This window comes from Pongo pygmaeus, chromosome 16 (genome assembly GCF_028885625.2).
Source record: "Pongo pygmaeus isolate AG05252 chromosome 16, NHGRI_mPonPyg2-v2.0_pri, whole genome shotgun sequence".
Lineage (NCBI taxonomy): Eukaryota > Metazoa > Chordata > Mammalia > Primates > Hominidae > Pongo > Pongo pygmaeus.
In genome coordinates this window covers 45,091,617-45,119,547 of record NC_072389.2, presented here as the reverse complement: position 1 = coordinate 45,119,547, position 27,931 = coordinate 45,091,617, and the positions used below count along the sequence as shown (strand labels likewise).

The 27,931-nt window shown below is 42.5% G+C and overlaps 1 protein-coding gene and 1 long non-coding RNA gene across 6 annotated transcripts in view; one reads left to right on the top strand and one right to left on the bottom strand.

The window, feature by feature from the left end:
• Positions 1 to 421: 421 nt before the first annotated feature.
• Positions 422 to 8,050, bottom strand: LOC129014010 (uncharacterized). The gene is made up of 3 exons (XR_008494099.2): positions 5,268 to 8,050; positions 3,698 to 5,151; positions 422 to 1,990 (listed from the first exon to the last, which is right to left on the bottom strand). It is a non-coding gene; the product is annotated as an uncharacterized LOC129014010 (long non-coding RNA).
• Positions 8,051 to 9,888: 1,838 nt separating this feature from the next.
• Positions 9,889 to 27,931, top strand: part of GPR176 (G protein-coupled receptor 176) — a 119,630-nt gene continuing 101,587 nt past the window's right edge. Inside the window, exons 1-3 of one of the 5 annotated variants that reach the window (XM_063652576.1) lie at positions 19,246 to 19,416; positions 19,737 to 19,852; positions 20,753 to 20,889. In XM_063652576.1, coding sequence (XP_063508646.1) covers positions 20,829 to 20,889 — 61 coding nt within the window. In that variant the 5' untranslated portion in view covers positions 19,246 to 19,416; positions 19,737 to 19,852; positions 20,753 to 20,828. Of the gene's footprint in view, positions 10,963 to 17,350; positions 20,035 to 20,743; positions 20,890 to 27,931 lie in introns of those variants that run through there. The other 4 variants (XM_063652579.1, XM_063652577.1, XM_063652580.1 and 1 more) reach the window with 4 other exon arrangements.

Here is a 27,931-nt window from a genome sequence, read left to right as displayed (position 1 = left end):
TGCCTATCCCAAGGCCAAAAAGGTTTTCTTCTATGTCTTCATCTAGATAGTGTTAGATTTTACGTTTTGGCCTATCATCCATTTTAGTTAAAAACTTTAGCATATACCTATTATGTGAAACAGCAATTTCATCCCAGGCATTTACCCAAGAGAAACAAAAGTGTATGTCCATACAATGACTTGTATGTAAATATTCATAGCACTTTAATTTGTAATAGCACCTTAATTTGTAATATCCCCAAACTGGAAACAAACCAAATGCCCATCAACACAAGATGGACATATTGAGGTATAAACAAATTGAGGTATATCAATACAATGAAATACTATTCAGCAATAAAAAGAAATACATTATAGATACAGCAACAACATAGACAAACTCAAAATAATTATGCTGAATGAAAGAAGGCAGACATAGAGTACACACTACATAATTCCATTTATATAAAATTCTGAAAAATACAAATTTGGTAACAGAAAGAAGATACGTGGTTGCGTGGGGATAGGGAGGACATAGAAGAGCCAGGTGGAGGGAATAAAGAAGAACAAGAAGAAACCTTGGGACTGATGTCTGTATACATTCATTATTTTGATTGTGGTGATCATGTCACAAGTATATGCATATATCAAAACTTATCAAACTGTACAATTTAAATATATGCAATGTGTTATATGTCTATTGTACCTTAATAAACTGTTAAATGAAAAAAGGAAAAGGTTTTTTGTTTTGTTTTGTTTTGTTTACAGTGGTTTGTTTGAATCAAAATTCAAACAAGGTCCACGCATTGCATTTGGTTGCTGTATGTGCAATACAGGGTTAACTAAGCAGGCTTGGGATGTATAAACTCCATATATTTCAAAGAAAAGATTGGCCCTTGACTGGCTCCTGGGAGATAATCTCTAAGTCCTTGAGACATTCTGCCTCATAAGAATGTCTTTGTATACTTGGGGTTCACAAACCAACTCATCAGGACACCCCAACATTTCCTTATTCTCCAAGTACTTCCTAAACCTTTAGATCAGTCTTCCAAAGAAGAGTCTCTAATCCGATATGTCCTCCTTGCTCCCCCAAACTACATCTCCCGGTCTTGCTGCTTGCCCTTGACGTTCCAAAGAGAAGCTCTCGGATTTTGGTCACTGTTTCCCAAATTTTAAAACTACAATCCCTTTCCCCTTCATTCTTGAAGGATATTTTCATTGAATATAGAATTCTGGGCCAACAGTTATTTTCTTTCAGTACTTGAAAAGTGTGCCATTTCTCTCTGACCTACATGGTTTCAGTGAGAAATCTGTTATCATTCACATTGTTTTCCCACAAAAGGTAATGTGGCACTCCTCTTTGGCTACTTTCAAGGTAGTTTTTTTTGTTGTTGTTTTGTTTTGTTTTTGTTTTTGTTTTTTTGAGACGGAGTCTCGCTCTGTTGCCCAGGCTGCAGTGCAGTGGTGCAGGCTGGAGTGCAGTGGTGTGATCTCGGCTTACTGCAACCTCTGCCTCCCGGGTTCAAGCAATTCTCCTGCCTCAGTCTCCTGAGTACCTGGGACAACAGGCGCACGCTGCCCCACCTGGCTAATTTTTTTTTTGTATTTTAGTAGAGACAGGGTTTCACCGTGTTGCCCAGGCTGGTCTCAAACTTCAGAGCTCAGGCAATCCCCCCACCTTGGCCTCCCAAAGTGCTGGGATTACAGGCGTGAGCCACCGCACCCAGCCCTCAAGATAGTTTTCTATGTCTGAGTTTTCAGAAGTTTGACTATGACGTATCTTGTCATAAATTTCATTGGGCTTATTCTGTTTAGAATTTGCTTAACTTCTTGAATCTCTAGGCTTATGATTTTTGCCAAATATAGGAAGTTTCCAGCCATTACTTCTTTGAATACTTTTCCAGCCAACCCGTTTCCCCTTCCGGGAGGTGAAGGCACTTGTTCTTGCAGCATGCTGTGACTTGGCAGCCAGGAGCAGAGCGGCAACACTGTTCCTCCTGCTCGAGAAAGTCTGAAATAAAAATTGTTAGTGACTTCTGCATTACTTTGTGGGTGTTTGTGTGCATTTACATATTTATGTACCCGAATGAGTCTTGCCCTTTAAATTTTGGAATAAGTATATACCTTTATTCCACAGCCATGTCATTACTTCCAAGTCAGACTATGAGTCATAGTATTTTATATCCGTATTCCATCTTTTACTAAAGAATATTACTACCTTAGTCACTTAATTCACCAGAATTGGTCTTAGATAACTTTTGGCTTTCTAAAATAAATCCAATTTATTCTTAAAGGACATATTTATTATGATAAGTGATACAGGAAAAAATGTATCAGCTTCCAAAATTAATTATAAAAGAGAAGTCCTAAAAAGGTGCTGAGAAATCATGATAATCTTCAGCAGCTAAATACCTTCCCAAGGTGACTCCTTTGAAGGTGATAATACTCATGGATATCTTAGTTTGACATATTTGCTATTAAAAATTAGTCTGGGCCGGCTGGGTGTGGTGGCTCACGCCTATAATCCCAGCACTTTGGGAGGCTGAGGCGGGCTTATCACGAGGTCAGGAGATCGAGACCATCATGGCTAATAGAAACCCCGTCTCTACTAAAAATACAAAAACAAAAACTTAGCCAGGCATGGTGGCGGGCCCCTGTAGTCCCAGCTACTTGGGAGGCTGAGGTGGGAGAATGGCGTGAACCTGGGAGGCGGAACTTGCAGTGAGTCGAGATTGCACCACTGCACTCCAGCCTGGGCAACAGAGCAAGACTCTGTCTCAAAAAAATTAGTCTGGGCCAGGCACAGTTTCTCACACCTATAGTCCCAGCACTCTGGGAGGCCAAGGTAAGTGGGTTGCTTGAGCCCAGGAGTTCCAGACCAGCCTGGGCAGCATGGCAAAAACTTGTCTCTACAAAAAAGATAAAAATTAGCCAGGCATGGTGGCATGCACCTGTAGTCCCAGCTACTTGGGAGGTTGAAGTGGGAGGATCACTTAAGCCCAGGAGGTCGAGGCTGCAGTGAGCTGTGATTACACCACTGCACTCCAGCCTGAGTGACAGAGCAAGACTCTGTCTCAGATAAAATGAAATAAAATAAAATTAAAAGTTAGTCTGTTTGCTTTATGATCACTATGTGTGTGTGTCTGTGTGTATGTGACTATTGAGGCTTCCTGGAGAGGGAGGGAAGGAATATTCAAGTTCCCCCTTCCCAGATATTCTTGATGAATTTAACAGGAAGTCTGTAGGTATAAGGACTACTAGAAACTCCTGATATACCTTCTAATGCCATTTTCCTGGGAAACTGCATTAGGAGATATATTCATAGATTCATACAAGTAGAAAACCGTTTCCCAATCCACATACTGGGATAATTTGGAATACATGAAGGGCTGTCTTATTATCTTTTAAACAGATAATTGCTTTGGATGGTAATTTAACATGCCCAAAACTAAGAACCATAAAAAGTAAACATATTTAGCCCAATGATGTAAAGGTTAAATTCTAGACTTCTAAATCTTCAAGTCAAAATTCCCCCAAAGCCACTCTGTCCTTTGTTAATTGCAAAAAAGTGATTTTTTTTCATTTTTGAAATATAAAGCTTGTATTTTATTTAAATCTATAGAGAGAATTTTTTAAAATCTTAGATGGTGACTTTTCCCCTTTTTGATATTTGATTTCTTTAAACATCAACAAACAGGAATTGATCTTATATAGTTACCCATTATTGATGGCCTATAATGTATCACTGTCAGAGATTGTTATTGATTCAATATTTTGTCGTCCTCAAAACAGCCGTGCAAAATAGGCATCTTTATCTCTGGTAGAGGAGAAAACTGAGTTTAGAGAGGTCAAGTAACTGCCCAGTGTTACTTGAACATGATTGGAATGGTTCTATCTTACAAGTAACTGCCCAGTGTTACTTGAACATGATTGGAATGGTTCTATCTTAAATGGTTCTATCTTCGAGAAGATAGTCATCTACTTGAAGCAGCCCATCAGCACCAACGAGGAGACTACCAATGACTGTAAGTTACCCCATCGAAGACATCAAGATCCCCTGCCTCTGTAGCTCCGAGAACTGCTGGGGACCCTCAACTAGGCCCTGGTGCCAGACTCAAAGGATGTCAGCCGCAGCCTGGGGCTCTGGAGCATGGAGCCCAAGGCCCAGGGCCCCGGCCCCACTGCCTGCCCCCATTTCAGGTGCTGTCCTCTACCCAGTGGCCATGTCAGGGCCTGGCGCCCCCACACTACACCTAGGAGCCCCTGGCTCCGGCCCCTCAGCAGGAAAGGGCTTCTCTATTGTTCAGCCCACATGTCTCTCATTTTTAAAAAATGCCCCTTTCAGAATTTTGTTTAACTTCAACATCAGCTTCTCTCTCTCTCCATCTCTCTTCCTCTTTCTCTCTTTTCTCTTTCTGGTTGTCATCCTTAGCCTCTTACCGTGAATGCTGCTACATTGTTTTGTCTTCTCTATTTTCTTCCTCATCGTGAGAAAAGATATTTTAACCATTAAAACCAATAACAACAACAACAACAACAACAAAATATTCAAGAGGTACAACTGACATCAACATTCATACTCCCTTATCTCTCCATATTAGGTTCTTTATCTTGAGAGCGTTAGTAGAAATCTGTGTAAAGAGACAATCTAGGTCTCCAGGAAAAGAGAAATGGGTTATTGCCTACCCCAAGCTTAAGTACTCTCCAAAAACCTGTTTCAACAATGTAAGTTTATCAGAGACCAATATGCTTTTTTTGACGTGAAAAGCCCAATAGTTTAATTCAAAGATGCCCAGAGGCTCTATTATCAGCTACCACTTTCATTTTACAAGGACCTAGGATATCCTTTTTGCCACTACTAATAAACACAGAATATTTTTAAAGTCCTGACTTAAAACCTTCCATTCCCCAGAAATACAATCTGTGCTCTCCTAAATATGCAGGCCCCAATTTTCATAACAATGTCTGCCAGAATAGGCTGGGTTATGCTGTGATAATAAGCAACTCCAAAAATCATGATTACTTATACAACAAAGTTTTATTTCTTATTCATACAAACTTGTTGTGTGTCTGGGTGGTTCTCCAGGGCATTTGCCCTCCCATATGGTGACTGAGACATAGACTACTTCAATCTTTTGGCTCTTCCATTTCAACATAAAGCTCCTTCCACAACTGCAATGGCAGAACAGAAGAGAGATTTGAGAATCACAAACAACTTTTCACTGCCTCAGCCCACAAGTGACTCATCACTTTTGCTCACATTTTATTAGTCACATGACCCTGCCTACCTGCAAAGGCAGCTGAGAAATACAGTCTTCAGTATGCCTGGAAGAAGAGGAAAACGAGATATTGTTGACTATTAGTAATGTCTACACAATAATCTGCATTATCTATGTCTTTTTACATTGGCATAGAAATAGCCATTTGGAAATAGAACTGCTTATTCCAGATGGGTAGCCAGGGGCCATAAAAACTCCTCATTCCTCAGCATGCTGCTGCTTGGGCTTTCCAATACAAAATACTTCCATTTCTCCAGCTCTTCTCTTCTCTCCCTGTTTAGTAAGAGGCCACATGGGGGCATATGAGGGTGTGTGATGGGGAGCAGGAGGGAGGAGGAGACCTTCAATGATAAGGAGGAAGAAGAAAGGCAACATAAAACCTTTATGTTCCCCAACTACCTCGGTCTTTGCAATGATCCTAAATCCTATTCCATCTCTTCTTCCCCCCACCCAACCCTCCTGCTGCTCTTCAATAAATATCTAAGAAAGTTGGAATTGGGAATTCTTCTGAACCCAAAGGTAAGACAAGTGATTACCACCTAAACAAGGTTAAGTACTTGTTGGAAAAGTATTTATTAGCACCTATGTGATTTGGCCTATCACTACACCACAAAAGTATAAGAGAAAAACAGAGAAGGAAAGAGTTTTTTTTTTTAAAAATTACCTATGGCTTTAGGGTTCTCCAGAGAAACAGAACCAACAGAATAAATAGACATATAGAAAGAGATTTATTACAAAAAATTGGTTCATGGAGTTATGGAGGCTGACAAGTCCCAACATCTGCAGTTGGCAAACTGGAGACTGGCAAGCTGGAGACCCAGGGGAACTGATGGTGTAGTTCTAGTCCAAGTCCAAATGCCTTAGAACCAGGAAAGCCATTACTGTTGTTTCAGTTCAAAAGCCAGGAGGCTCAAGACTCTGGAAGAGCTGATGTTTCAGTTCAAGTCCAAAGGCAGGAAACAGCCACCGTCCCAGTTCGAAGGTAGTCAGGCAGAGGAAATCCTCTCCACTCAGCTTTTTTGTTCTATTTTGGCCTTCAACCATTTGGATAAGGCCCACCCACATGGGGGAGGACAGTCTGCTCTACTCAGTCTACCCATTCAAATGTTAATCTTATCCAGAAACACCTTCACAGATACACCCAGAAATAATGTTTTACTACCTATTTGGGCATCCCTTAACCCAGTCAAATAGACACATAAAACTATCATGACAACTAATTAAAACTTTGGAAACACAAGGTGCCTCTACGTTGGGAGGATACCTTCTTATACTATTCATTACAGGAGAGGACTGGGAGGAAAAATTACTTTTAACAGCATTACCTAGAGTGAGAGGTTGCCTATTTTTTTACTCCATTTCCCATTAACTGCTTTGAATGTAGCTTCAGAAAGTTTTGAATAAAAATTAGCTAGCACATAAACGTGTTGGCTGGTAATTCTAATCACCTGCCTTCACCTATGGCTGTGTATCTGATTGCTGCCAGGTGTTATCACTTACCAGCTCATATCAACGTTAACACCTACTGTGGTCTCAATGTTTGTGTCCCCAGCCCCCCAAATTCATGTATTGAAACCTCATCACCAATATGATGGTATTAAGGGATGGGATCTTTGAGAGGTAATTAGGTCACGAGGGATCTGGTGCCATAGATGAGATTAGTGCCTTTATAAAAGAAGCACTACTAGGAACCAGGTGTTTTAACGTGTGCCTGTAGTCCCAACTACTTGGGAGGCTGAGGTGGGAGGATCGCTCAAGCGCAGGAGTTTGAGGCTAGCCTGGGCAACATAGTAAAACCCCTGTCTCTAAAAAATAAAATAAAATAAATAAAACTAGGAGTACTAATAAAAAGGCACCCTTCTACCACATGAGGAGACAGCTAGAAGACACTATCTGTGAATCAAAAAGCAGTCCCTCGACAGGCACTGAATCTGCCAGAAACTTGAACCCGGACTTCCCAGCCTTCAGAACTATGAGAAATAAACTTTTTTATAAGCTGCCCCGTATAAGGTATTTTGAACTACTATAGTCTGAACTTCTATAGACTTAGACAATACCTGTACATGGTAAGTAACTGAAATGGACTTAATTTATGTGTTTTTTGACCTTTTCAGGTTTAATTTCAGAAAAAATATCTGAAATGGTACATTTCAGTTTTTGTTTTGTTTTTTTGAGATGGAGTTTCACTCTGTCACCCAGGCTGGAGTGCAGTGGTGGTATCAGCTCACTGCAACCTCCGCCCCTGGGTTCAAGCGATTCTCCTGCCTCAGCCTTATGAGTAGCTGGGATTATAGGTGACCGCCACCACACCCGGCTAATTTTTGTATTTTTAGCAGAGACGAGGTTTCGCCATGTTGGCCAGCCTGGTCTCGAATTCCTGACCTCAGGTGATCCACCAGCCTCAGCCTCCCAAAATGCTATGATTACAGGCGTGAGCCAACATGCTCAGCCTGAAATGGTACATTTTTCTTTTTTTACAAAAGGAAAATAGATATTAATATTATGGGAGATTATATTTTCCTTAAATGACTGCAATAATATCTCTACTATCTCTCATTCCACATGCTTATAATGTGACTAACACTCCTCCCAATTAGTGTCCCCTTTACTTAAATGTGGTGTTTTTGTAGCTGCTTCAACAAGTAGAGTACAGTGGAACCTCTGAGATTAGGTCATAAAAGTCAACGCAAGCTGGTCTGAGTCTGAGTGCAGTGGTGTTTACAACTAATTGATCACAACTACTTTACAGATTCTTTGTTCCTTCTCCACTCCCACTGCTTCACTTGGCTAACCTAAAAAGAAAGAGAGAGAAAAAAACATCAGTGCAGCTTCTGCTTTGTCCTCTTGGGACTCTTGTCTCTTGGGATGCTCACATTGGGAGCATAGCTGCCAGGCTGTGAGGAAGCCAAACAGCCACACGGAGAGGCCACATATAGATGTTCCAGCTGAGTTTCCAGTCAACAGCCAACATCAACTGCCAGACATACGAGTGAACAAGCCTTCAGATCCCAGACCCAGGCAGCAACGCTGAGCTACACTTCTGGAGTTATGCTGTAAGCCACTAAATTTGTTATGGTTTGTTGTGCACTGGTAGATGACCAGACAGTTATAAAAAACACTACTATAGACATTTAATACATATTTAAATCGTGTCCAATCGTTTACATCACAAATCTTAAGATCTTTTGACTCATCCTTAAAAAAAACTCATACAGCACACAACTAGTAAGAATTGTGCCACTCTATTCCTGTCCTTAGCCCTTCATTTTTGAGAGGCAATCCTTCCTCAAGTCTGAGAATCATGGTGATCTCAGCTGATTGGGTTATTTCTTGATTCTACTGACCACATACCCTAACACCAATTGAGGGGTTGTAGAGAATTTAGTGATATCTTTTCAGAATGAAAACATGAGAGTGGTTTCTTGCTTTCTCCATTCTTTACACCTGCAAAACTGATTCTTTTCTATACCTTTATCCCAACTGTTACTAGTTTTGAATTCGGGATGGAGGGTGAAGGTGGGTAAAGGGATATTTTTATAACTGTTACCAAACAACTCTATTTACACATTCTTCAACCCTTCCTAAATGAGTATGCTGGATGTTGGTGAATTATTATAATTTTTGGTTTCTAATGATTATAGCGTAAGGGGTTTTATCTTGAAAACTATGTTTGGACTCCTGGAACTAATGTTAATCGCTGGTAATGGCGTTCTCGGGGGTAAAATACAATTAGTGTAATTAGTAATTTTCCGTCTCTTTCTCTCTCCCCTTTTTGGTCTCCAAAATGTTTAAAATAATTCTCACATAGATTACTATGTGAAGTATTGTGAAACTCCAAATATGTACAAGACACGGATTTTTACCCTTTCAAGAGTAAATAAGGATTACCAGTGAAAAGGAAATAGCCATATTGTACCAGGATCATCCTTGGGGCAACCAAGGAATAACTGTAGTTTTAATCAATTCTTGAGTTATTGTCCTTGGTCCCCGTCCCATAATCAACATGTCAAAGTCTTCTACCATGTACCTCACTTATTAAAAAGAAACGAGTTTCCATAAAGTCGACCACGCATCTTTTTTCTCTTTACCCCAGATCCTCTCTCTGCATCCGTAGTTTCCTCTCCCACTTGGCATCTCTTTACCATTTCTTCTTGTTTACTTGACTATCCCAGCTCCCAGCATTTTCTGTCCCGGAATCCACTAGGCCTGGGTTATATTGTATACATGTTAGAAATGATACTCAATAAAAAGGCCCAGGAAACCATGCACTGAGTTCCTATATTTCATTTTTCTTAAATGCTCCAGCTACACCCAAGGCCTGACTGAGGGGCCGGGAGACTGGGCTCCCTGCCCAGGTGGCAGGGACGTGTAATTCTAACACCGCAGGCAGCCCCTGCTGACGAGATACAGAGGAGTAACGACAGTTAATAGTAAACGAAGCGAAGCCCCGGGAGGTGTAGCGAGCATGTCCACGACAGCCAGTCACGGATCCTCCGGCCTCCCACGCTTCCAGCCGAGACAGTCACGCTCCGCGGGACCAAGATGGCGCCCTCCCCGCGGCGGCCCGGGCGCGAGGGGCGGGGCCGCGCGTGCCACGTGACCATCCTCGCCAGCCGCGCGCCCCCGGCTGTCCCAGGCGTGCACCGAGTCCGGCGGCCGCGCAGACGGTGCCACTGCCCCACTGGGGGCGTCCTCCCTCGTCCCCGCCCGGCTGTCAAGCTCTGTTCTAGCGGCCGAGGGACCGAAGGGGGCTAGGAAAGGGGGCTCCCACCCATGCAGAGGCAAAAAGGCGCTGCGGAACGGGGTCCCCGCCGCCGGTGCTGAGGCAGGAGGTCGGAGCCCCCAATGAGGGGCTGGGAAGCAGGACCCAGCACGGGCGTCTTGGCAGGCGGCCGGGCGCAGGGCCAGGCTGCTGGGGACACTCAGGGCTTTCCACCCAAGCCATGGGCGCTGTCGGGCACTCGGGGGTCCCCTCGTGGCTCCGGCCACTCGGCGTGGGCATTTCGTTGGCTTCACATCGCCATCCAGCCTCGAAGCCAACAGGACTGAAAAATAGCTTCGGCCAAACGTTCTCCTCCCGCTAAGGAGAGGGGTCGAGTGCGTCAGCCCGAGGGGACTGGAGAGGGATGCCCTAGCCCTCGGGGGGCGGAGGACTCGCGGTTGAAGGAGGCAGCGGGAGCGCAGAGCGCCCATCGAACGCCTCCTTCTGTGTTTCCATTCCTGTCGAGTGGGCTGGGCCACGCTGACCACCCTGGAGGAGGGACGGACGACGCTCGGCGGGCTCTGACCGTGCCGTCTTCTTGTGGCTGCTGACTGGGATCCAGGAGGGAGTGGGCATGGGGCGCAGCCGCGCCTCCCTCCCTCCCCGCCTCCCGGGCGCCGGGGTTGGCGATGTGGAGACTTGAGGGGAGAAGCCCCGGCTTCTCCAGGACTCCGTCAGGCGCCCGCGCGTCCCTCCTCACCCGGAGGAGGAGCGGCTCCGCGCGGGGCTCCGAGGCGGGCGGCGCGCGGAGCCGGAGTCCCAGCCTCGCCATGGGACATAACGGGAGCTGGATCTCTCCAAATGCCAGCGAGCCGCACAACGCGTCCGGCGCGGAGGCTGCGGGTGTGAACCGCAGCGCGCTCGGGGAGTTCGGCGAGGCGCAGCTGTACCGCCAGTTCACCACCACCGTGCAGGTCGTCATCTTCATAGGCTCGCTGCTTGGTAAGCCTCCCGCAGGGCGCCTCCGGCCCGGGCCTCCCCGAGGGTACAGGCTCGGAGAGCCGGGAGCAGGGCCGCCCAGCCGCCGTGGGTTTCGGGTGCCTGGCAAAGTGTAGAGAGTTGAAGGAAGCTTAAGGATCCCGGGTAGCTGCAGTGTAGTTAAGCAGGGATGGTGGACTCCAGCCCCCACGCGGGAGCAGAAGAGTTCAAATAGGGCTTTCTCGTGGCCCGAGGATGGAGCGGGATCCAGGCGGCGGTCCCCCTCCTCAGATGGCCCTGGCGGAATGCTCCTGGGTGCCCGGCTGGCTTCAGCTTTCGTTTACAAATAGCGAGGAATAAAGATTCTGTGGGAATTTGTTACTGATGATTGAACGGAATGTTACCCATTCTGTTAAAGATGTTTTGCTATCCCGTCTTTCCATATATATCTCGAAATAATAATATATACAATTATTTTGATAGACCCTTATTTTGTGCATGTTTTACTGCGTGCTTCTTCGGAACACCGACCTGCTGGTAAACAACCCTGTGAAGTTAAACTATATGTCGCCTGTAGATGATTTTAAAAAAACAAAACAAAACCCACTCTACTTCCCCATCTATGTGTTGTTTAAGGTACAGAATAAAGGTAGGATAAAACACACACACACACACATCCCAGATTTAGGTATACTTATTCAGGGAAGAAAAGATCAACGAATTGAAATGAGTGGCTAGTAAAATATTAGCCTACTAGTGTGAGAATTACCTGTACTTCTCACTACTCTTAAATGATAATAGTCTTTATCGCTCGTCTTCAAACGTTAAACGATACAAGCAATATTCATTTCTATTAAGGTCTATTGAACATATTGCATACCACTTGGATATATGTGGCTTCCTTTCCTGTGTCCCCGATGTGGCGTTTATAAGGATGTGATGTTATTGGCAAGAACAGTCGTAAAGTTTCAAAGTAGGAATAGGTTACTTTTTGTAGACACTTGTGAATTTCTATGGAAACCAAGATAACTGACATTTAATAGACTATTTTTAGAAGAATTTCAAATGTTTGGAATTTCCCTTCATACTTTCTCTAATTGTCATCATTCCATTCTACTCTATCATAGTATGTCTCTTCCATTTTTTTGTCACGAGGATATTTTCAGAAGTAGATATTAGTATTGCTATATCTAGGTGTGTGTGTGTGTGTGTGTTTTAAGATGTGTTTTTATGACTGGGATGTTAAATGCACATTAGCAAAGCAAAAGCCTATGTTCAAAATGCTTTAGGTATTCATGATGCATTGTAGGTTATTGGGAGTTAAATTCTGAGTATTGTCACACTTAAAGTGTGGGTTATTGGAGAAGTAGTAGAAGTGACTGTATTTTTATTTCTGCAGGTTTTCCCCCAATATACATATACATACATACATTCATACATACATATATATATATTTTTTCCCTCCCCCATGGATAACTTTAACTCTGAAGAAAGGTGGTGTTGGGAGAAGAAATTCTCCTGAGAAATTTTCTCATGGTTTGAGTCTAAAAATTTGAGTACTATTGAAATAGAAGACAGGACATGTATGTAAAAGACATAGCAAATCGTAAACATTTAATGAATGTTACTTCTGTTGTCCATGTCCTTTCCATTTTTGTAGCTTGCATTGAATTCAGGAATTTCTAGATAAATCTGTCCTTATTTCAGCTTTTCTCCACATAGCACTTGTGAGTGACATGCAAAACCTTCTTTAGTAGATGTCTCCAAAGGACAAACTGATTTCCTCTTGATCTATGGTGCCTGACGAGCTAAGGAGTCTTTTTTTTTTTTTAAGACATAGTTTCACTCTTGTTGCCTAGGCTGGAGTGCAATGGCATGATCTCCGCTCACTGCAACCTCTGCCTCCTGGGTTCAAGCGATTCTCCTGCCTCAGCCCCCTGAGTAGCTGGGATTACAGGCGCCCACCACCACGCCTGGCTAATTTTTGTATTTTTAGTAGAGACGGGGTTCACCATGTTGGCCAGGCTGGTCTTGAACTCCTGACCTCATGATCCACCTGCCTTGGCCTCCCAAAGTGCTGGGATTACAGGCTGAGCCACCGTGCCTAGCTGGGAGTCTTCTATTACCCCTTCCACGTTACATGGACCCTCTTAAAAGAGAATTCAATTTGCTCCTTTTTATATGCAGAAAAAACCCCATAAATATGGACAGTATGTCTGGTTTCCTTAAAAGTTCAGCTGGGCCTGGCGTGGTGGCTCACACCTGTAATCCCAACACTTTGGGAGGCCAAGGTGGGCAGATCGCTTGAGATCAGGAGTTTGAGACCAGCCTGGCCAACATGATGAAATCCCGACTGTACTAAAAATACAGAAATTAGCCACATGTGGTGGCATGCACCTGTAATCCCAGCCACTTGGGTGGCTGAGGCGGGAGAATAGCTAGAACCCGGGAGACGGAGGTTGCAGTGAGCTGAGATTTCACCACTGCACTCCAGCCTGGGCAACAGAGTGGAGTCTCCAAAAAAAAAAAAAAAGTTCAATCACAACATTGCCCTGTATACTTGTTACTTATTGTTTTTTGTTTTTGTTTTTGTTTTTGTTTTTTTTTTGAGACGGAGTTTCGCTCTTGTTGCCCAGGCTGGAGTGCAATGGCAGGATATCAGCTCGGCTCACTGCAACCTCCGCCTCCCGGCTTCAAGTAATTCTCCTGCCTCAGCCTCCTGAGTAGCTGGGATTACAGGTGCCCACCACCACGCCTGGCTAAGTTTTTGTATTTTTAGTAGAGATGGGGTTTCACCATGTTGGTCAGGCTGGTCTCCAACTCCTGACCTCAGGTGCTCAACCCACAGCAGCCTCCCAAAGTGCTGGGATTACAGGCGTGAGCCACGGTGCCCTGCCTACTTACTGGTATTCTTGATTCATTGTTTTCTAAGGACTTGTCCCATTCAAACACATCTGTGTACATTAGAATTCTGATGTCTGTTGAGGCTCAGAGCTTAAGTTTCAAAGCCATGTGCAGTCAGAGGCAAGGCAAGAAAACTTGGGAAGCACATTTCATAAAGCCTCCAAATAGAGAAAAATAATAGATTAGGAATAAAAGAAAAGGAATCTGTATGATTGAAAAGTAAATTGTGGGAGGATGGAATAGTACCTGGAAAAAATAACTGATTAAGTAACTTACTTTAGTTTACTTATTTCTTCTGCCCCCAAACATAGACAAATTAGTTTTTCTTTATTTTTTTCTCTTGAAACAAATTTAAATATACTTTTTATATTCTCTAAATAGACTTCTTTTTATTGGGATTTCCAGAGGCCCCTTATTATGTGAAAATAATTCATTTGTACTACTGGTGTCTCGTACCTCTTTTTGAAAACTATTTTAGTGTCTTGTATTAGGAAAAATCCCTAAGAACTTGGAATAACTGTAATATTCCAACCAGAAGAAACATTATTTGCTGTGTTGAAAATGAACACAAGGCTTGTACATAATATTATTCAAATAATATGTATTTTGGGGATTTGTGTAAACTAGTGTTTCTCAGCCTTCTTTATACAACATCTTGGCATATCTTTAGGTATGTTGTAGATGCTGAAATAGAGTAAAATAATTTAGATTCTTCTTCAATGGCACCAATCACTTTTAGTAGTTGAGAGTGTGAAATCAAAGACTCCAAAAGATCTGGAATCACTGTTTCCAATTGAACTGGAAACGGTGGATTGAACTCCTCAGAGCTGATCTTTCTCTTTTTCCCCTTCTCCTTAGATTCACAATCTAAGTACCAAGAGAACTGGGCTCCTCTCTGGTGCTTTGACTTGAAAAAGGTTGGTGGCTATGATCTAGCCTATTACCTCTGAGCTCCTCCTACACAGGTTGCCTGTCATCTGTGGCAATCATCATCAGAGGTATACGAGATTTTTATAAATGAGTTTGCTTTTATTTAAAGAAAATTAACATGGTGGGCGATAACCCACAAGTATGTATCCTACATTGCAATTTATTTTTTAATTATTATTTTTTTGAGATGGCGTCTCGCTCTGTCGCTCAGGCTGGCGTGCAGTGGCACAATCTCGGCTCACTGCAACCTCTGCCTCCTGGGTTCAAGCAATTCCCCCTGCCTCAGCCTCCCAAGTAGCTGGGATTACAGGTGCCTGCCACCACGCCCAGCTAATTTTTTTTGTATTTTTAGTAGAGATGGGGTTTCACCAAGTTGGCCAGGATGGTCTTGAACTCCTGACCTCAGATGATCCGTCCGCCTCATCCTGCCAAAGTTCTGGGATTACAGGAGTGAGCCACTGTGCTCGGCTGATTTTTAACATTTTTTAAATAGAGAAATCAGCTTTCCTTTGTCTGGCTAGACCGCAAAATGTATGGTTCTTATTCTTAAGCTACATTCCCTTTCCTTTATAGACTGAATGTTTATATTCCCCCTCAAATTCATATGTTGAAGCCCTAACCCCCAATGTCATGTTATTAGGAGGTAGTACCTTTGGGAAATAATTAGGTTTAGATGAGGTATGAGGATAGAGTTCTCAAGATGGGATTAGTAACATTATAAGAAGGAACTAGAGAGCTTGCCCTCTCTTTCTTTGCACCATGTCAGGATATGGCAGAAGGCAGCTGTTTGCAAACCAGGAAGAGGGCCCTCCCCAGAACCTGACCACGTTGGCACTCTGATCTCAGACTTCCTAACCTCTAGAACTGAAAGAAATGTCTATTTTTAAAGCCACCCAGCTTTTGGTATTTTGTTATAGCAGCTGGAGCAGACTAATACACTTATGAATGGTCTGTAGTGAGCATGTGAAATTGATGACCCCAAGTAAAGATCCAACTTGCCTGTGGCTTGATTCCATGAGATGGTTATTGAAGTATTCATTTGAAGGGAAAGGTGGGAAATTGACTTGTTAAATCTGTTCAGCACATCTGTTGGATAGACACTAGTTTTGCTCATGCTTGCTTATAGTCTTTGAGCAAAATCATATGGGGTACCAGCAAGGTTCATGGTACTTGTTTGATAGAGAAGTATACTTGTGCTTTTGATATTGTTTGAAATTAACCAGATAATAGCTGGATAATTCTTGGAGTTCCTTAGTTAAATGTTTGATAGAAGATGTGTTAATACTATAATACTAGTTTGCACTTATAATTTATAATTACTCAGGATCATTTTTAGTTAACAATACTTACTGCCAATAATAATATAATATCAACAGCCTTACTTCTACATGGAGTTTCTATCTTTTGTATGCCTAAAAACCTAGCAGACTACATTAAGAATAAGGTATCCTGGGCCAGGTGTGGTGGCTTATGCCTGTAATCCCAGCACTTTGGGAGGCCAAGGTGGGCAGATCACTTGAGGTGTTCGAGACCAGCTTGGCCAACATGGTGAAACTTTGTCTCTAGTAAAAAATACAAAAATTAGCCGGGCATGGTGGTAGGTGCCTATAATCTCAGCTATTCAGGAGGCTGAAGCAGGAGAATGGCTTGAACCCAGGAGGCAGAGGTTGCAGTGAGCAGAGATCGTGCCACTGTACTCCAGCCTGGGTGACAGAGTGAGACTCCTTCTCAAAAAAAAAAAAGAATAAGATATCCTGAATTGATGCCTAAGGAGGCAGGAGGTGGTGGGGTCAATAGTTACTAGCTTAATGTATTGAATCAAATTGCCTCACATTGTCTTTTATTTCTATATGATGTCTATATTATAGAATTCTTCCTGGAAATTAAATTCTCTGGTGAAAATTTAAAAAAAAGCTTTATTGAGATAAAATTCATACAATATAGAATCCATCCAATTAAAGAGTACAACTCAGTGGTTTTTGTTTGTTTGTTTGTTTTTTGAGACCGAATCTCACTCTGTTGCCCAGGCTGGAGTGCAGTGGCGCTATCTCAGCTCACTGCGAGCTCCGCCTCCCAGGTTCACGCCATTCTCCTGCCTCAGCCTCCTGAGCAGCTGGGACTACAGGTGCCTGCCACCATGCCTGGCTAATGTTTTGTATTTTTAGTAGAGACAGGGTTTCACCGTGTTAGCCAGGATGGTCTTGATCTCCTGACCTTGTGATCTGCCTGCCTTGGCCTCCCAAAGTGCTGGGATTACAGGCGTGAGCCACCACGCCTGGCCAACTCAATGGTTTTTTAGCATATTCAAAAAGTAGTGCAACCACTACTACTATTGAATTCCAGAAGATTTTTATCATCCCATAAAGAAACCATGTATCCTTCGGTAGTAGCACTGCCTTTTTCCCCTCAATACCTTGAGCCGTAGGCAATCACCACTCATTTAGTTCCTTTCTTTTTTTTTTGAGACAGGGTCTTATTCTGTCTCCCAGGCTGGAGTACAGTGGTATGATCTCAGTTCACTGCAACCTCCACTTCCTGGGCTCAAGTGATTCTGCAGCCTCAGCCCTCTGAATATATGGGACTACAAGCATGTGCCCCCATGCCCAGCTAATTTTTGTATTTTTTGTAGAGATGGAGTTTTGCCACGTTGCCCAGGTTGGTCTCAAACTCCTGGACTCAAGCAATCCGTCAACCTCAGTTTCCCGAAGTGCTGGGATTATAGGTGTTAGCCACCAGGCCTGGCCCTACTTTCTGTTTCTATAAATTTACCTGTTCCATAGATCTGTCACACAATATGTGGTCTTTTGTGACTGGCTTTTTTCACTTAGCATGATATTTTCAGGATTCATCCATGTTTTAGCATATATTAGCACTTTATTTTTTATTGCTGAATAATATTCCATTGTATGGATATATTACATTTTGTTTATCCATTCGTTTGATAGACATTTGGGTTGTTTCTACTTTTTGGCAATTATGAATAATGCTGCTCTGAATATTTATGTACAAGTTTTTATGTGGACATATGTTTTCAGTTCTCTTGAGTATATACCTAGGAGTGAAATTGCTATATCATAGGGTAACTCTATTCTTTTTAGGAACTGCCAGACAGCTCCAAATATCCCTGGTTCTGTAATGAATATACTTTTGTTTGATTTGGTGACATTTTGTAGACTAGGAGGAAATTTGTCTCAAAATGGGAACAAAGAAACATAGCTATGTTTTCCTCTGGGGTGTCCAAGTCTCAAAGTCTCTTGTCCCTAGAGTTTGCCAAACAATTTCTGCATATGTCACTTAATCTAAATCTAAACAAGCCATTTAGATTCTGTAGTGACTGGGAACTGTTGTGAAAGGTTTTTTCCTTTTCTTTTCGTTTTTTTTTTTTTTTTTGAGACAGGGTCTCACTCTGTCACCCAGGCTGGAGTGAAGTGGTGCGATCAAAGCTCATTGCAGCCTCAACCTCTCAGGCTCGGGTGATCCTTCTACCTCGGCCTCCAAGTAGCTGGGACTACAGGCACACGCCACCACACCTGGCTAGTTTTTTTTTTTTTTTCTTGGTAGAGATGGGGTTTCACCATGGTCCTCAGGCTGGTCTGGAATTCCTGGGCTCAAGTGATCCACCCACCTCAGCCTCCCAAAGTGTGGGGATTACAGGTGTGAGCCACTTCACCTAGCCATGAAAAGTTTTATTGTCAGAGAGTTTCCACATTAGCTGGGTGGAAGATTGTTGTTAGTCATATAGCACAAAAACATAGAGGCATTTTTGCCTAGCCTGGAAGGTAGGAGTGGCTGTAGGCAAAATTTTGTAAGGATTTACCCTAGGCAAAACTAAAAAATAAGAAAACTTTATCTTAAAAAATAAACTCTCATTTTCAGTTTTTATTGCATCTCTTCTCATAAACCTGGTTTTCTTGTTCATTTTGGATGCCCAATGACCTTCTTCTGAGTTGCTGACTTGTCCTCTGTCTTCCAAAGTTAGCAGTATCTGTATGCTGTTCCTTCCTGGTGGCTAAATAAATCATGTTAAATGCAGATGTTAACAGATGTTAGTGTATTAAAGTATTTTAAAATAGTGATCTTTGAAGGTACTTTTTTTTTTAAAGAAGGTATCTTAAGCATAAAGGATGATTTGAACATTTCATATATTTGAGAGGTAAGAGAGAGAAATGGGTTGGATGGATCTTTTGATTCTACTAAAATTGTATCATGAAGCTAGGGATTATTGACAAAAGGAAACTAAGTATAAAGAAAACCTCCCTTAACATACTGTAAGGCATGACCAAAACTCAATAAGCTAAGCATGTAGCCCTGAACCCTCTCACTTATCATTGTATCAGTTTTTTTAGAAAGCATCCTCCCCCTGCAGTACATATGGAGACATTTCTTCATGGCGCTTACTGAAAACTTTTGAATGCCCCTGCTCAAGGAGGAAATTTGTTGTTACTATTGTTTTCTTTTGTTTTTGCATTTGCAAGCAATTTCCAGAGAAATGCCTTCAAACTGACCTGAGCGATATTTTGATCAGTGGCCACATTTCGTTCGGAAGAATCATATACGAAACAGTTATTTCTGGCCTGTACTGAAAACTTGCTTCACCATAAATTAGATACTGAAAAACTTTCAGATTAAGCCACAAGTGTTTAGGTATGTTGGCACTAAATAAGTTTGTAACAATGGTTTATTATCAGTTTTGGAATTGTTTATTTATTTTTTGTTTTTTATATTTTTTTCTGATTAAAGTTCCTCCTTAGGGACAAAATTACAGAGTTAGGGGCAAAGCATGAAACCTGTCCAGTCTTTCTGGTTCACTCACTTTTTTTCTTTCGCAGAGTTTAAAAAATACAGAAAAAAATTAACAAATTATTATAAATCTACCACTCAGAAATAACAAATGTTAAAATTTTGTCATGTTTCTTTCATATATTATATTATTTTATTTTATTTATTTTATTTTTTTGATACAGAGTCTCACTCTTGCTCAGACTGGAGTGCAGTGATACGACCTTGACTAACTGCAACCTCCACCTCCTGGATTCAAATGATTCTCCTGCCTCAGTCTCCTGAGTAGCTGGTATTACAGGTGCATGCCACCACGCCTGGCTAATTTTTGTATTTTTAGTAGAGATGGGGTTTCACCATGTTGGCCAGGCTGGTCCCGAACTACTGACCTTAGGTGATCCATCTGCCTTGGCCTCCCAAAGTGCTGGGATTACATGTGTGAGCCACTGAGCCCGGCTGTTTTATAAAAATAAAATGTTGCAGGTACAGTTGAATCTCCCCTATTCCTCTCCTCAACCTTTTCTATCTTGTCTATTCCAGAACTAGTCACTGTGCTGAATTTGGTGTACAGTATAAACTTCTTCCTGTCTTTGTCCTGTTGTTTCTGCCTGTTGCTTGCCTGTGATCATGAAGTTGGTTTTTTTTTTTCTTTTTTTTCTTTTTGAGATGCAGTTTGCTCTTGTTGCCCAGGCTGGAGTACAGTGGCGTGATCTCGGCTCACTGCAACCTCTCCCTCCCAGGTTCAAGTGATTCTCCTGCCTCAGCCCCACCAGGCCCAGCTAATTTTGTATTTTTAGTAGAGATGGGGTTTTACCACGTTGGTCAGGCTGGTCTTAAACTACTGACCTCAGGTGATCACCAGCCTCGGCCTCCCAAAGTGCTGAGATGAGCCACCATGCCCGGCTGAAGTTTTTACCAATTGAAACCGATGCTTCCTGTGTAATTAGGTACCTTTAACTTATCTCCAATGTGGTAACTCCCAACCAAGAGTATTGCATTAGCCTTACATTTACACATTTATAGTTTACAACATAATACACATTATTTCATTCAGTCATCATAATAACCTTGTGAAACAATGTAGGGGGCATTTCTGTTCTTATTTTCTCAGCACATCCCTTCCTCCTAACAATATTGCTCTCCCACAACACATGCACTTCCACTGGTGACATTCCCTTCCTGTATTCATCAGCGTTTTTAGTTGCAGACAACAGATCCTCCTGTCAAAAGAAGACACAGCTATAAAAGCATTTAAAGAAAAATGTTTCCTTGTGAAGATGGATTGCAAGGGAGTTCAGGCTTTAAAAGGACTAGCTTGCCAAATGAAATATACAACAGGTAATTAAAAGAAAACCTCAAGATTACCAAATTTACAGTTATTATGTTGGTTGTGAAAAAAAGCTAGTTATTTCATGAGTGTTATAACCTCAAAGATTGTATCATCCCTTCAGATATCAGCATTAAAAGAGAAATAACTTTGTGAAACAACAAAGTTGTTTGTATTGGAAAACAGTAGCTTACAGAAGAGGCTCAAGATTTCATTTATTTTGAGAACCAGAAATAGATAGAATGGCCTTAGTCTTTTTAAACATATGTCTTTGTTTTGGGAGAGGGAAGGGGTTCCAGCTGCAAGTGTTTTGTTTTGTTTTTCTTCTGGCTGTAGGGTGTAATGTGCACCCACTTGCATAATGCAGCAGGACAAGGCATTAGTTTTACTTCTGTATCAAACTAGCCAGTGTATGAAGAAAGAAATTTGTTACAAAGTATTATGTTGCCTTTAGAATTTATGAGAGGGTCTGGGAACCAAGCTTAATGCCACAGAGGCAGGGACGCAGTTAAGAAATATGTACAGTCATTTCACTGTTCTAGCAGAAACCATGAAGCTGTTGCCATGTGCCAACTATTATGTGAGGAAGTAGGCACATAACCCTAGGACACAGCTGGTCCAGAAGAACCAGAGGTATCCATCATCTCCCTGACCTTACAGAAAGAATCTGATGGCTCTGCATCCAGCCCCAACCCCACATTAATCACGTCCACTTTCCTTGGGAACATCTGTTGGGCAGAACCTGAATCATAAGCCTGCACCCTCACTGCAAGCCTGTCTGGAAAGTGGTGTTTTAAACTTTCCAGCCTTTGTAGCAGAAGGTAGCAGGTGGTTGAAAGATTACAGAGGGAATATTGAGTGAACCAGACTACAGTATCTGCCACTTTATAATTTGTGTGGTTTTTTAAAATATGACTTCCCCTCACAGTACTCTGTATAGCCCTACTCCCACCCTGGGATACAAGGGTGAACACATGATTCAGGCTTTACTGATCCCAGTATCCTATTTCCTTGTCCATGAGGATTAGACCAGGAATGGTCATAGGATCCAAGCTTGATCAATCAAATCAATCAACGTCCTTGATATAGAGATGTTGCTAAAGGCGCCATCTTTTTCCACAGGGGCTGCTAAGCAGGGATTATAGAAGCCAGGAGTATCTGCTTAGGAGAGAATGAGGATAGAGAGAGAAGCAGAGGTGAGGGTGAGATATAGACACAGGGAGTAGGGGGAGGGAATGAATCCTGATGATATTGTTTGTATCCCTGGAGGGCCTGAGCCTAATTCTACCACTTGTGTTTTCTAATTACATGAACAAAAAAAAAGAAAAAAAAAAGAAAATCTCCTTTATTGCTTAAACTTGTTTGAGTTGGGTTTCTGTCACACAAATATCCTGACTGATAACATGTAGTATTTTTGTACTGTTGGCAGATAAGTCAGATGTACGATTCATATCCTACATTTGCATGAACAAGTTCAGGGGGTTAGTGACTCATTTAATAGCACATTCTCACAGCCCTGCAGGGCGTGATGCAATGGAAATCAGATGCCCAGAAGAACAGCAGCTGCAATCCAGAGCCTGGAGAATTGAGCAGGAGCTAGGGATGGCCTGGCAGCTGAAGAGATGCTCACAGACACTGAGGAGGATCATAAAGCCTGCCAGTGGAAGAAGTTGGGAGGAGAAAGTCTTGCTTAGGCTCCAAGAGCCCAGGGATGTAAAGAAGGCTGGAAGCTGTGGGATTGGCAAAGATTCATGGATGTGCAGAGGCAGAGGTCCAGGGGAGATTTTACTGGACCAGGAAATACTGGGGCAACTGTCCCAAATCAGCACACAGTCTCTGATTCTTTTTCTCTCTTATTTAAACATCTATTTTTTTAAATTTTGTTTTGTTTTTGTTTTTGAGACAGGGTCTCACTCTTTCACCTAGGCTGGAGTGCAGTGGCGTGATCTCGGCTTACTGCAACCTCCGCCTCCCGGGTTTGAGCGATTCTGCTGCCTCAGCCTCCTGAGTAGCTGGGATTACAGGCATACGCCACCATGCCCGGCCTAAACATCTATTTTTAATCAACAGCTTTTTATATATAAATAGTTTCTGATAGTTAATTAACATAAAAACCTAGTGGCAAAAAAAAAAATCTAGCTGTGTTAGAAAAGGGAAATATTGGCACTGTTCTTCGATGTAGCCTCCCAGAAGATGATGAACTCAATAGCCTCTAGGTCATAAACCGGTTTCAGTTTTCCCGAATGTTTATAAGAACTTCTGGGGAAGTCAGCAGGCAGGGAGGGCCAAGGGTGAGTTCTGGAAACACAGCCCTTGCTACAGTCAATTATGGGGTGTGGATGAAATACTGGAGATATGGCAGGTATATGGTTGGGAAAATGAGCTGCTCCATGTTTTCTGGTTTAGATGGCTAGTGGCTAGCTCTCAGGATTGTCAAAACAGGACTCTCCTATGAGGGTGAAATGAGTGTCCTCAGCTGATCCAAGCTCAGGGCTTGGAGGGGAGAGCCGGAGCTTTGTTAGCACAAAGCCCAGGCATCCAAATGCAGATAAGAGTCTGGGCCAGATCACGTGGGCATTGTCAAGTTAAATAGACAATGCAAAGGCAGAAGGCACCGAGCAAGAGGTGAAAGGTGGAGAGGAGCAAAGCAGAGAGATCCTGAATAGCCTCTAAACTATTTTTACGTTTCTTTAACTCATCAAGCTTAATACTTGAAAAGACCATTGACTTTGCTGTTCTCTCTGCCTTAGAATGTTCTTAGATGCCTTAGAATGCCTAGATGCTTCTCATGGCTGGCTTGTACCCATCCTTTAAATTGCAGCTCAAATGTCACCTCTAATGGGTCTTCCCCAATCACTTCTATCACATCAGTCTGTTTATTCCCTCTGTAGCAGTTATAACTCCAGAAATTATCTTGTTCATGTAGTGTTCTCCCCTGCTCCATTAGAATGCAGCACCTTGAGAACTGGGACTTTATTTCATGCACTGCTGTGTCCCCAACATTTAGAACAGTGCCTGGTGCATAGTTGGTGCTCAATACATAGTGATTGATTGAATTAAATGCTTGGGGACAGTTAAATAGGATGATTAATTTTGATTTGCATGAGACTTAGGGGCCTTGTGAAAATAAACATGAATTTCATCCATAGCCAGGATTCAAACACACATGGCCATGACCAGTGAACGAAAGTGGTGTTTACAAAAGCCAGATATCTGGAGGGACAACAGGTCTCTTGATAGGAAATCCACAGGGGCAGAAGGTTTCGCCTGATTTAAATAAGAATGAGCCTATGACATAAGACAGGCAGTATTTTAAACGAGGCAGCATAACGTGTGTGGGATGTCCTTATAGCTTTTGGAGCCTTTGGGTCTTAGACAGGTCAAAAGTATGGCCAAAAGCAGCCTGGGGACATGACCCTTCCTATGGAAGAGTGGCCGAGAGGCAGTGTTGTCATCAGGGAGCTATACATGACATTTGGCTGCCTGTGCTGACACACGTGGCTACTAGGTGTGTAGGATCAGAATGGCATCCTTGAATTTCTGTCAACTGTTAGGGGACCACCCCTTCTACCCATCTATCTGGAAGGCTCAGTAGTAGGAGTGGGGTTGTGGAAAAAGGGCTGAAAACGATAGAATATTTTGACTGCAACCAAAGAAGCCTGCAAAAATTAGGTTGAAAACCGTGCTTTTTGCACATCTAAATGCAGTAGGTTTTACAAATAAGTCAGACAAAGCGTCTTCTGCTGATAGAATGTGTATCAGTTTAATAAAGGCTGGTCATCACTGTTGCTTGCATTCGTGCACACAAAACCTGCAGCATCTTTTTTAAAATTGAACTTTTTACTTTGAGATAATTGTAGATTCACATACAGTTATAAGGAATAACAAATACAGAGAGATGCCTGTATCCTTTACCCAGTTTCCCCCAGTGGTAGCATCTTGCAACAAACAGTGCCTGTGTGTGTGTAGTTTGTGTGTAAGGTGGGTACAATAAAACAACCAGGATATTGCCCTTGAAATTTCCATCACCACAAGGATTCCAACTGTTGCATTGTTATGGCCACACCCATTTCCCTCCCACCCAATCCCCTCCTTCACCCTTGGCAACCAGTAACATGTTCTACATTTCCATAATTTTGCCAATTCAAGAACGTTATAGAAATGGAATACTGTGGTATGTAACCTTTTGGGATTGGTTGTTTTTCATGCAATATAATTCTTGGGAGATTAATCCAAATTGTTGTGTTTATCAACGGTTCTTTCCTTTTTATTTCAATTCCATTTATATGACTTTATTTTTTTTGAGACAGGGTCTTACTGTCACCCGGGCTGGAGTGCAGTGGCATGATCTTGGCTCACTGTAGCCTCAACTTCTTGTGCTCAAGCAATCCTCCCACTGTTGTGTGCCACCACATCAGCTAATTTTTAAAGTTTTTTTTTTTTTTTTGTAGAGACGAGGTCTCACTATATTGCCTAAGCTAGTCTCAAACTCCAAGGTTCAAGTGCTCCTCCTGCCTTAGTCTCCCAAAGTGCTGGGATTACAGGCGTGAGCCACTGCACCCAGTCTGTATGACCTTTTTGAATGAAAGCATGACAACCCTGTAACTTTTCTGGTTATTCTTAAGTCATAAAACACTCTCAATTTAGTGCATAATATTTGCTGTCCGTTGATAAAAGAGGCAAACCACCAACCTTGATTTAAAATAAAGAATTCTCTCCTCCACAAAATCCCTAGTGCAGGCCTGGTGCCTGGGAGAAGCCTGAAGTTGAACACAGGAGTCTAGTCTGCTTCCTCCTCCATTCTGAGCTTCTGGCCAAGTTTGCTTGGCTCTCCAAGATTGCAGCTGGGCTGGGGTTGGTGGTTGTAGGGGCTGGAGGAGGGAGTTGTAGGAAGGGCAGGAATAGGCTTACACGATGCTGATGGTGTTGTGAGTGGCTTCATACTCTGGGCTGTTGCCTGTTTCCTTGATGGTGATGATGCCCTCTCATATTCTGTCCTTGCTCCCTGCAAATGCTGCTGGACTTCCAGCTCCTCTCTGTTGAAGCCTGTTTGCCTGTGCAGATGACTTTCTTGGACAAGCCCTGACATGTCCCCATGCTATTGCTCTCACACCTTGGCCTATACCCATTATACAGGACACATGCATTCTTTGCCCCCTTAAGTTCGGGGAGTGCAGGCTGCCCACTGTAGCCTCTTCTTTGAGCAGCTTATCAGCCCATCTCTTGCTCTTCAGGTTTCTCAAACAGAAAACAATCACAAATTCACGGTGAACCCCAGTTGCAGGGGACACAAATCAAATGTCTGCATGGGTTTGTTGAAAACCCCTAACCAGCCCTGAGGGCTTTGATGAGCACCCCCACCCTTCCTTCCTGGGTAAGTAGGACTCACAGTGCACCCACAGCTCTCTATCTAATCCATTATATCCTCCAGGTTGGTGAAGGTTTGAGTCTTATACCTCTTGACTACACCTGTGAAACATTTACATCTTGATCTGATATCTTACTTTATATCTATTATATCTTGACACCTTGGTAGAATTTTCTGCTTCCGATTATCAAAAGCGTGTGAACCAGAGCAACTCCATCTTGAACAGAAGCTGGGTAAAATAAGGGAGAAATCTGCCGGGCTGCATTCCCGGACAGTTAAGGAATTCTAACTTATAGGATGAGATGGGAGGTCAGCACAAGATACAGGTCATAAAGACCTTGCTGATAAAACAGGTTGCAGTAAAAAAGCCAGCCAAAACCCACCAAAACCAAGATGACAACGAGAGTGACCTCTGGCCGTATTCACTGCTACACTCCCACCAGTGCCATGACAGTTTACAAATGCCATGGCAGCATCAGGAAGTTACCACATGTGGTCTAAAAAGGGAAGGCATGAATAACCCACCCCTTGTTTAGCATATCATCAAGAAATAACCATAAAAATGGGCAACCAGCAGCCCTTGGGGCTGCTCTGTCTATGGAGTAGCCATCCTTTTATTCCTTTATTTTCCTGATAAACTTGCTTTCACTTTACTCTATGGGATTCGTCCTGAATTCTTCCTTGCACGAGACCCAAGAATCCTCTCTTGGGGTCTGGATTGGGACCCCTTTCCTGTAACACAATGACCGGACACTATGTTATAAATTTAGAAGCGTTTTTTTTCCCCCCTACTTAAAATTCATGATGCAGTTTTGTTCAAAGTCTCCATATACCTCTTCAACATCAGCATCTGCTTTGGCCAGAAGCAGTTTGGAGCCATCTCATACAGTTTTTTGGAGGCCCATCATCATTACTTCAACATGTGTGAGTAAGATGCCACACTTAAAAAAAAAACCTCACATATGATGTAGCCACTGAAAATATTATGCTAAGCCACAAGTAATCATTCTGATTTTTTTAGGGCTGTTTTTCTTTCTTCTCCCTGTTTGTCTGCTTGCCATTCACAAACGCCATGACATAATAATGTACGGCTTTTTAAAGAGAGCTTATAAAACTTGCAGTTGTGAACTCACACACCCAGGAATGATGAATAATTTGCTTCTTTTTAAAACTTACTGCATCAGATGACTTCTACAGGAAGCCCAAAGCAGCATGGACAGAGATAATTTCAGGTCATCGTGCCTTCTCCAAACGAAGTTCCAAATAAAGTAATTTGTTATTTGTTTCAAATGAAGTACAGATGCTCCTTGACTTATGATGAGGTGTCCCAGTAAATCCATTGTAAGTTGAAAGTATCATAAGCTGAAAATGCATTTGATACACCTGAACTGCCAAACATCATAGCTTAGCCTAGACTACTTTAAATGATCTCAGAACACTTACATTAGCCAACAGTTGGACAAAATCATCTAACACAAGGCCCATTTTATAATGAAGTGTTGAATACCTCATGTAGTTTATTAAATACTGTACTGAAAATATATTGCTTTTGCACCATGGTAAAGTTGAAAAATTCAAAGTGGAACTCTCATAGGTTGGGACCATCTCTAATTGGGAGAGTGCCTTGTATTAGGAGTAACTTTGTATTTTCTGAGCAAGAATTTTTGAGGACATCTCTGCCTTGT